Genomic DNA, 10,389 nt, shown 5'->3' with positions numbered 1-10,389 from the left:
GAAGACCATTGAGGCCATCTGCATGAGTAACTGAGGTGCTGCAAACTAAAGACTCTTCATATAGCTCTTCCCTTCACCTCTTCCAAGGCCATCATTTCACTTGTATTGTAGGAGGAACCAAAGCTGAGAACAGAAATATAAATGTGATCTGACCAGTGGGTTGCACAGTGTTAAAATGGTATCTGTTGAGTTATTCGGCATGGTTCTTTGCATATAACCTAATAACCTGGTAACTGTAACTACAATTTCCAGAGATTGATCTTGAGTTTCCAATGTAGGCAAGCTGAGATGTCATGTTCTTCATAAAGTTCTAGACCTGTAACAAAATCCCTGGCTATAATCTTACAAAATGGCTGGTGAATCTATCTCTCTGATAATCATTCGGCCCATCATAACTCATTGGCACGTTAAATGAGCATCATTACCTCATGCCAACCTCCTGCTTTTCCTCCATACCCTTGTACCTTATTTTTATTCAACTAATCATCCAGAGTGGCAGGCAGTGATGAGTGGGGTACTGTAGGGTTCAGTGCTGGGATCCCAGCTATTCACAATGTACATTACATAAAGGAATTGAATGCCCTATCTCCAAATTTGCAGATGACACTAAGCTGGGTGGCAATATAATGTGGATATATGTGAGGTTATCAACTCTGGTCACAAAAAACAGGAAGGCAGATTATTATCTGAATGGTGGCAGTTTAGGAAAAGGTGAGGTGCAGCGAGACCTGGGTGTCATGGTGGAACAGTCGCTGAAGGTTGGCATGCAGGTGTAGCCGGCGGTTAGGAAAGCTAATGGCATGCTGGCCTTCATAGAGAGAGAGGATTTGAGTATCTGAGTAGGGATGTCTTGTTGCAGTTATAAGTGGCCTTGGTGAGGCCATACCTTCAGTATTATGTGCAGTTTTGGTCTCCTAGTTTGAAGGATACTCTTGGGAGTCCAGCGAATGGCACCACTGACATATGAAGAAAGACTGGATCAACTGGGCTTATACTTGCTGGAATTTCGAAGAATGAGGTGAGGATCTCTTAGAAACATATAAAATCCTGATGGCACTGGACAGGCTGGATGCAGCAAGAATATTCCTGAGGTTGGGGGATTCGAGAATGAGGGGTAACGGGGTAAGAATAAGGGGTAAGCCATTCAGGACTGATATGAGGAAGAATTTCTCAACTTAGTGTTGTGAACCTGTGGAATTCTCTCCCGCAGAAAGCTGTTGGGGCCAGTTTGTTAGATATATCCAAGAGAGAGCTGGGCATGAGCCTTGTGGCTAAAGGGATCAAGGGGTATGGATAGAAAGCGCAAGTGGGATACTGAGATTGCACGATCAGCCACGATCGTATCGCTTGAAGGGCCCACTCCTGCACCTATTTACAACATTTCTGTTTCTATACCCTCTTGAATGTCTCAATTGAACCTGCCTCCACCACATTTCCAGACAGTGCATTCCAACCCTAACTACTCGCTGTGCAAAGAAAAATTTCCTCACTTCACCCTTGCTTCTTTTGCAGATCACTTTAAATCTATGATGCTAAATCTAAATGATGTTTACATTCAAAAAGGTAAATGCGTAAAAAATGTGTAATAGTATAAATTAGATGGGGGTGGAGGTCTGGGGTCACTGGAGGCCAGAGGTCTTCCAACATAAGAAGCTGAAGATCATGGATCAAAATTCCATCAACAAATAAAACAAACTATTTCATATACATTAACTTTGTTTCTGCATTATTTACTGACACTGTCATAACATACATCAATCTGCAGGGGATCGTTCCTTCAAATAACTTGGTTTTAATGCCATAACCAAAGGAAAGAGGTCAATAATATTGGCATCATGGTTAAAAATGCTCATTTTGCCCATGATCACTTTTCAGTTGCATCCATGTATCTTCCTCCCTCAACAAGCACTGCCAAAAACAACCCGTTCACCTGTGTGTGGGATCATGCTGTGTACAACTTGGCTATCATGACTGCCTACATACCAACGGTGACTGTTCTGTGAAGTGTCCTGAAATGTCCACGAGAATATGGCACTATGTAAATGTGAGTTGTTCTTTTCCTATCAACTGGGGGAGTAGGACATGCAGAACTATTTCATTCAATTTTGACCCATTCAACTAAGGTCTACTCAATGAAAGTTGGTGGTTGGTGAGCTTGGTTGACTGGTTTGTAATGCAGTTTGATGCCAACAGTGTGGGTTCAGTTCCTGCATTGGCTGTAGTTACCATCCGTGTCTCAACCTCTCACCTCGCCTGAGGCATGGTAACCCTCAGGTTAAACCACCACCAGTCATCTCTCTCTGTAATGAAAGAGTGGCCCTCTGGGACCACAGCTGCTACTTACTGAAAGCAGGAAGTCATTTTTAAAAGCACTACTTTATGCCTAAGCACTCGTCTTTGAGATCACCAATACACTTCATAACATCAATGATAAATTAGAAACTCTTCTGGAATTTATTTTTGTGGTTGGCTAACCTTAGGGTTTAAAGTACAACAGTCCAAAAATAAATCAATAGTTATCACTCATTTTAAAACTATTTATCCTTGTGTGTTTAAACAATCAAGTTGTGGTGCTATTGGAACTGATCTCAATTCTTACAGCTGCAAGTGGTTTTCCAGCTCATCACCGACCAACACAAGGGTCTATGGGCAAAATGCGGAAATAAAGAACATTCTTAGATGTAGCTGAGAAACAATTCCACAGTCACAAAAGAAAATCTTGTATCCTCCAAGTTCGGTGGCTATCGTAATGTAGGCAAATACAGCTACTCATTTGCATAAGGTGAGGTCCCACGATCACTGAGGTAAGAAACCCAGTAAAGCTGAAGCTGTGAGGGTTGTGCCATGTTTCATTCAGATAACAAAATCTGGTCTTGTGCTGGCCACCAGCTGAGGGGAGAGGTGGGTGTCTCCAGATGAAAAGATGCCTTGTACAGATCCATCCAGGAAAATCTTTGTCTTTTTTCTGACATTAGCCAGCACAGGGTTGCAGGCAGTAACCACTACTCTGCGGCATGGAATAGTGGTTTGAGTTTCCACCCTCGAAGCTGGGCACAGGGCCAGCCTGGGAGAACTTTCCTTTATTCATTAACGGGATGATGGCATCACTGGTTACGCAGCATTTATTGCCCATCCCAAATTGTCGAGAGGGCAGATTCAAAGTCAACCACATTGCTGTCAGTCTGGAGTCACACGTAGGCCAGACCAGGTAAGGACGGCAGTTTCCTTCCCTTAAGGACATTAGTGAACCAGATGGGTTTTTCCCAACAATCGGCAATGGATTCATGGTCATAATTAGATTCTTAATTCCAGATATTTTATTGAATTCACATTCTACTGTCTGCCATGGCAGGATTTGAACCCAGGTCCCCAGAATGTTACCTAGGTCTCTGGATTAGCAGTCCAGCGATAATACCACTAGGCCATCACCTCCCCATCATAATAATACCCCGACCATAACTTGATAATAGCCCAGATTTGGACATATATGTGAAGTCACGTCAGTGCAAAAGTCGCAAGAGCAGAAAAAAAATTAATCCCCTGTGATGGGTGATCTGGAAAGACTGAAACAAAAAAAACATAGAAATAGAGTTTAGGGAATGTGGTGTTTCAGTTGTGTTTTGAACAAAGGCACCAGCTGCTATTCATTTTCCCTTTCACAAGGGAATTCCCCAGACATGGTTGTTATCAATCGGGAAAAAGTATCTAATGAATGGGAAGGAGACTCATTTATAAATATAAACATTTATAAATACAGAAAAACAATGTATTAATACTCAAGAATCAATTTGTCAGATACCAGTTATGTTATTGCACTAATATTCCAGTACTAGTGATCCCATAACACAATTTTAAATTTCACCAAGCAGCTGGGAAACTTACAATTATTAGTAATGGTGGTTATGAGATCACAGATTATCATAAAAAGATGTCTGGTAAACTAATGTCTTTTAAGGAAGATAATCTGCTCTCCTTACCAGGTCAGGCCTGTACATAACCAACAGCCAGATGGTTAACACTTACCATCCCTCTGAAATACCATCCCTATGAAATGGACTAAAAAACTGCTCAGTTGTTACAGGGATGGGCAAAAAATGCTGGCCCTCTCAGTAATCTTCAAATCTTGCTAATGTATAAAAAAAGTGAGAATAGGGATTGGGAGAATGTTGGACTATATTTCAGTCTGTACTTTTCAGTCAGATCCCACCTCATCCTTCTAAACACCATCAAGTACAGATATACTCATGCTCTACAAAATCTTACAGTTTCTTCCTGAAGTTGTTGTACATCTGAGTTTAAACAGGTTCAAAAAACCACTTCAGTATCATATCCAAATATTTCTGGTCTGGGACTATCACCAACTCCCTACTCTAAGATAATCAAGTGGTATTAAATCCTTCAGACACAAAATAAAACCCGTATGTCACTACTTCAAAATTGAAAGGATATTAAAAATACATATAAATCATGCACAGTGAATTCAATATTTATATTCAGTTCATGGGACTGTGCTATGCACAGATTGCTGATGAGTTTGACAACCTTGCAACATGGACAGCCTTCCTAATATGTTTTGTTGTATGAAGTGCTTTAGGATGTGTTGAAGGTTCTGTACGGTTTAGTTTCTTTCTATCATTTAGCCTTACTCAACTGCCCTGCAATGATGATCATTTAATAATCCCAGCAGAATAGATGTTTCTTTTACAAAACAAAATGCTGTTTTAAGGGGTGAATCAACATCACATCAACTGTCTATGATACAATGCCCTTTCAAAATGTGGAAGTACAGTCCAAAGTTCTCCCAATCCCTATTCTCACTTTTGTTTATATACTTACAAGATCTGAAGATTACTGATAGGGATGGGCAATAAATGCTGGCCCGATACAACTGAGCAGGTTGTTAGTCCATTTCTGAGTGGTGGTAAGAGTAACTAATATCTTGCTGCTAGTTACATACAGGCCAGACCTGGTAAGGAGAGCAGATTATCTTCCTTAAAAGACATTAGTTTACCAGACATCTTTTTATGATAATCTGTGATCTCATAACCACCGTTACTGATAATTGTAAGTTTCCCAGCTGCTTGGTGAAATTTAAAATTGTGTTATGAGATCACTAGTACTGGAATATTAGTTCAATAGGATAACTGACACCCTATAAATTGATTCTTGAGAGTATTGATACATTGTTTTTCTGTATTTATAAATGTTTCTGCCAACGTTGCAATAGTCTCTACCTTTCAAGTGTACTTCATTGTCTTAACACCGTTTGGGGCATTCTGTGGTCATGAACGGCACTATATCAATGCTCGTCTTCCTTTGTACTCCACTTCAATCCAAACTAAATAACCATTTATTTGCTGAAACTATGCCTTGCATTGTCCTCATGAATGGGATCATGTCCCTACTCACTTTCTTGTGTCAACAAAACAAAAACTGCTGGCAAAACTCAGCAGGTCTGGTGGTGGAGAGAAAAAGAATGATGATGCGTGAATGGACTTGAAATGTTAACACTGTTTCTTCCCACAGATGCTTCCAGACCTGCTGAGTTGCACCAGCAATTTCTGCTTTTGTTTCAGATAGAGTCATAGAGTTGTATAGCATGGAAAATGACCCTTCGGTCGAACTCATCCATGCTGACCAGATATCCTAAATTACAGGTATTTGGCCTATATCCCTCTAAACCCTTCCTATTCATATACCCATCCAGATGCCTTTTAAATGTTGTAATTGTACCAGCCTCCACCACTTCCTCTGGCAATTTATTCCATACACGCACCACCTTCTGTGTGAAAACATTTCCCTTTAGATCCCTTTTAAATCTTTCCCCTCTCACCTTAAATCTATGCCCTCTAGTTTTGGACTCCCTAACCCTGAGAAATAAACCTTGACTATTTACCCTATCCATGCCCCTCAAGATTTTATAACCCTCTATAAGGTCACCCCTCAGCCCCTGACACTCCAGGGAAAATAGCCTATTCAGCCTCTCCCTATAGCTCAAACCCTCCAACCCTGGCAACATCCTCTCCAGCAACCAGAGTTTTTTTGTTTTATGTTATTCACTTTCTTGTGAAAAGTGTAAAGTTTCTTATGATTAACGGTACAAAAGTTCGCATGAAGACAGTGGAGCAATGTAAATTTAGTTTCTGTATTGTTTGTGTATGATCCTGTGTAACCAAGAGGGACTAGTGGTCTGGTAGGCAATTGCAAGGAGTGGTGCTGAGTCTCCTCCCCTATTGATAACAACCATGTCTGGGGAATACCCTTGTGAGAGGAAAAATGAATAACAGCTGATGTCTTCATTCAAAATGCAACCGAAACTTCACATTCTCTAAACTCTATTTCCCTGTTATTTTTCCTTTTGGTCTCTCAAGATCGCGCAGACTTGGATACGGTGGACGTGAGAAGGTGTTTCCACTAGTAGCAGAGAATAGGACCTGAGGTCACAGCCTCAGACTGAAGGGACGCCCGCTTAGAACTGAGATGAGGAGGAATTTCTTCAGCCAGAGGGTGGTGAATCTGTGGAACTCATTCCTGTGGAGAGCTGTGGAGGCCAAGACAGAGATATGAAGACAGAGATAAATAGGTCCTTGATTATTAAGGGGATCAAGGTTTACAGAGGGGAGGCAGGAGAATGGGTTTGAGAGACATATCAGCCATCATCGAATGGCAGACCAGACTCAAACTAATTCATATAACCAAACCAAATCAGATGGCTTCAGACTATATTGTGGATCTTCAAGGTGATCTTGGGGGGATGGGAGCAAACAGATATTTTCATACAGTTTTACCCTGGATCAGTGGTCTGTATCCTCCTTGAGAGATTCAGTGAGCTATGATATGATTGCATATAGATTCAGTGCATAAAAAGGGCTGTTCCCTCAAGTCCATGGGTGAGATTTTAACTCATTCAAAACCCATCCACTGACACAGAGTTAAAATCATGCCCCAACAACTTCTCTCCCAGACCGAGGGTTGATCGCCAGCATTTGGCCACCTTTTAAATCAAACTTCTCTGCAGCTCTTAGTCATATGTCAACACAAAGGAGACTCTCATTCAGAGAAAACCGACGTGGAGGAAGCCCTTGAATGAAGGGACACAATTCTTTGAGAACACCCGTTGGCAGGAGGAAAAGGATTCAGAGAAAGATGTGTTAGTGATTTTAAGGTCAAGGGCTACTTCCCAGAAACACCTGCCAAACGTGTGGTTGAAGATGTGGCTCCAGGATCCGGTTTATCAGTCAAACAAGGACCCACAGAATCCAGGACCAGTGACACAGAATTTCCTAGGTGGGCAATCTTATTCATTAGCAATTGGGGTGACACGTTGGCTCAGTGGTTAGCACTGCTGCCTCACAGCGCCAGGGACCTGGGTTCAATCCCAGCGTCAGGTGACTGTCTGTGTGGAGTTTACACATTCTCCCCGTGTCTGCATCGGTTTCCTCCCACAGTCCAAAGATGTGCAGGTTAGGATGGATCAGCCATGCTAAATTGCCCCATTGTGTTCAGGGATGTGCAGGCTGGGTGGATTAGCCATGGAAACTGCAGGGTTATAGGGAAGGGGAGATGGGTCTGGGTGGGATGCCCTTCAGAGGCTTGGTATGGCCTGCTTCCACACTGTAGGGATTCTATGATTGCCAATGATGATTTTTTTTTTATAAACATTGTGCTGAATATTAAGAGGTGGGCCTTGGCAGGGTGGTGCTGACTGCTCAGTCCCTCCCACCTATCCCTGACTAAGAAGCTGGTCAAAGATCAATCAGTGAAGAACATTAATGCAGGCAACATTAACAGGCTGAAAATAGGAACTCTGCCCCTCACCTGGAAAGGCATACCACACCCTGGAGCTGCCAACAACTCCAGAGCTCACTAGTTGACACTGCCAGGCAGGCCAAGGCAGATGGATCCTAAAGGGTGGTAAGTCTGGGGTGGAGGCAAATGGGCAGGGACAGGGATGCCCACTCTGGGGAGTGGTGGGAGGAGGGAGGGTGGGTTTTGATGTATAGGCAGGGGAGTTCTGTGGGTCCTTGTTTGGCTGATAAACCGGATCCTGGAGCCACATCTTCAACCACACGTTTGGCAGGTGCTTCTGGGAAGTGGCCCTTGACCTTAAAATCACTAACACACCTTTCTCTGATTCCTTTTCCTCCTGCCAACGGGTGTTCTCAAAGAATAGGGAGGGGCAATGTTTCTATCTTCTTGGAGGAGGCACACTCAATGATCAAAGGGCACACCTTCTATCCACCCACCTATTCCAAACTTTGAAAAGAAAGTATTGCCCATTGCTGACCAGCTGCCTTCACACTGACTGTTTGATGGTATGGGCAAGATTAGTATCATATTGAATAGCACAGCAGGCTTGAAGGGCCAAATGGCCTACTCACATACATATTTTCTGTATTTGCATGTTGAGTGTTTATCTTAGCTTGCTTGTCCATCCTTTAGACTCAATCAAGCTCTTGACAAGATAGATTTACCAAATCATTTATTCAGTGTCCATTCTGTGGGGGATGAGTTTGCGGTGGGAGGAGAGGGCATTGTTGGAAGGCAATTGGCTGAGCACCCATCCCATTTTATATGTGACCCATCCGAAAATACACCCTGCAGGAGCATGTCAGATCCAGCCCATAATATCCTCTTTACCAACTCACCCCACCCCCGTCCCAACACTTTTACTGCAGACTGAGACACCAGGTTTCCTAACAAATCCGTTATCATTTGTTATAACACAGTGTGGAGCTGGAGGAACACAGCAGGCCAGGCAGAAAAATTTTTCTGAAGAAGGTTCCCGACCCGAAACGTCAGCTTTCCTGCTCCTCTGATGCTGCCTGGCCTGCTGTGTTCCTCCAGCTCCACACTGTGTTATCTCAGGCTCCAGCATCCGTGGTTCTTACTATCTCATTATCATTTGTTTATTGCTTTCACAAACGCGCCACAGTTGCATATTCCCAAGACAATGAGGCTAAACTTTTAAATGATCCAGAGTGAATTAAGCTGCAAGTGGCTGTTTCATTACGAGTAAACTGACCCTTGATGCCAAAATCAGCATCAAGAATGTGAAGGCTGCAGTTTTCATGTTAAAGTTCAGAAGCCAAGTATGGACCAACAGCAAATCCAAAGTTTTGTGTGTACCAGGTTTGTGCATGTACCCTCCTTTGCAGGAGTGACCCATAGACAAGCAAACCAAGAAAAGCACTAAACAACAGAAGCTTAGAAAATAATAGCAGTAGTAGGCCATTTGGCCCTTTCAGCCTGTTCCATCATTCAATATGATCATTGCTGATCACCCAACTCAGAACTCTACTCCAGCTTTCACTCCATCCCGTTTGATCCCTTTGGCTCCAAGAGCTATATCTAACTCTTTCTTGAAAACATTCAGTGTTTAGCTCAACCACTTGGTGTAGCACAACTCACTTGCTGAAGAAATTTCTCCACAGCTCAGTTGTAAATGGCCTACCTTGTATCCTTAGACTGTGATCCTGGGCTCTGGCCTCCCTGATTATTAGGAACATCCTCCCTGCATCCACCCTGTTAGAATTTTATTGGTTTCTATTAGATGCTCTTCTGCTTCCACTTTCAACAGCTTTTCACCTCTAGGGCTGCCTTGGACATCTCTTGGAAGGATAGAGTGCTGAGTATGGCCATGGACCTGTGTGCAGGGATTGCAAGCATGCATGCCCTTAGTCAGCAGTAACTCTATTAGCTGTGTAACATGCACCAAATAGAGGGCAGCCATATGTCCAATGACTTGCTCTTTGGCGATCTTGCTGCCAACATAAAAGTGACAGGTCGCCCATGTCTCTCTGCAAGCGAGACCTCAGATTGACCAGGATTAATGCACAGGGTCTCCTCACTGCTGACCCGGGTGTCTGGAGTCAAACAGGCGGGAGAGAGGTTGGAAAAAGCACAGAGGAAAAGAAATATTTTAAATTAAATCAACTAATTCACTCGTGGGACATGGGCATTGCTGGCTGGCCAGCATTTATTGCCCGTCCCTAGTTGCCTTTGAACTGAGTGGCTTGTTAGGCTATTTTAGAGGGCAGATGAGAGTCAACCACATTGCTGTGGGTCTGGAGTCACATGTAGGCTGGACCAGGTGAGGATGGCAGTTTCCTTCCCTGAAGGATATTAGTGAACGAGATGGGTTTTCCCAAAAATCAACAATGGTCATCATTAGACTCCTAATTCCAGATAATTATTGAATTCAAATTCCACTTTCTGCCGTGGCAGGATTCAAACCCAGGTCCCCAGAATGTTACCTGAGTTTCTGGATTAATAGTCTAGCGATAATATCACTCGGTCATCATCTCCCTCATTGACCACACCATGGAAAAATACTTTGCTTCTTGTCTTCATTATACAGCGTACAAAACATATTCCAATAATAACTGT

At 42.9% G+C, this 10,389-nt stretch overlaps 1 protein-coding gene across 6 annotated transcripts in view; it reads right to left on the bottom strand.

Moving 5' to 3' along the window:
• Positions 1 to 2,431: 2,431 nt before the first annotated feature.
• The window catches only part of LOC109924454 (sideroflexin-2-like), a 42,804-nt gene continuing 34,846 nt past the window's right edge, over positions 2,432 to 10,389 (bottom strand). For 2 of the 6 annotated variants that reach the window (XM_048608989.1, XM_048608987.1), the window contains one exon: positions 2,432 to 2,643. Coding sequence is in view for 3 of the 6 variants with exons in the window: in XM_048608987.1 (XP_048464944.1) it covers positions 2,589 to 2,643 (55 nt within the window). In the remaining 3 variants the exon portion in view is untranslated. Of the gene's footprint in view, positions 2,644 to 5,955; positions 6,542 to 8,873; positions 9,647 to 10,389 lie in introns of those variants that run through there. The other 4 variants (XM_048608988.1, XM_048608991.1, XM_048608990.1 and 1 more) reach the window with 2 other exon arrangements.

The sequence above is a fragment of the Rhincodon typus genome, chromosome 20 (genome assembly GCF_021869965.1).
Source record: "Rhincodon typus isolate 14 chromosome 20, sRhiTyp1.1, whole genome shotgun sequence".
Lineage (NCBI taxonomy): Eukaryota > Metazoa > Chordata > Chondrichthyes > Orectolobiformes > Rhincodontidae > Rhincodon > Rhincodon typus.
This window is presented reverse-complemented; position numbering and strand designations above follow the sequence as displayed.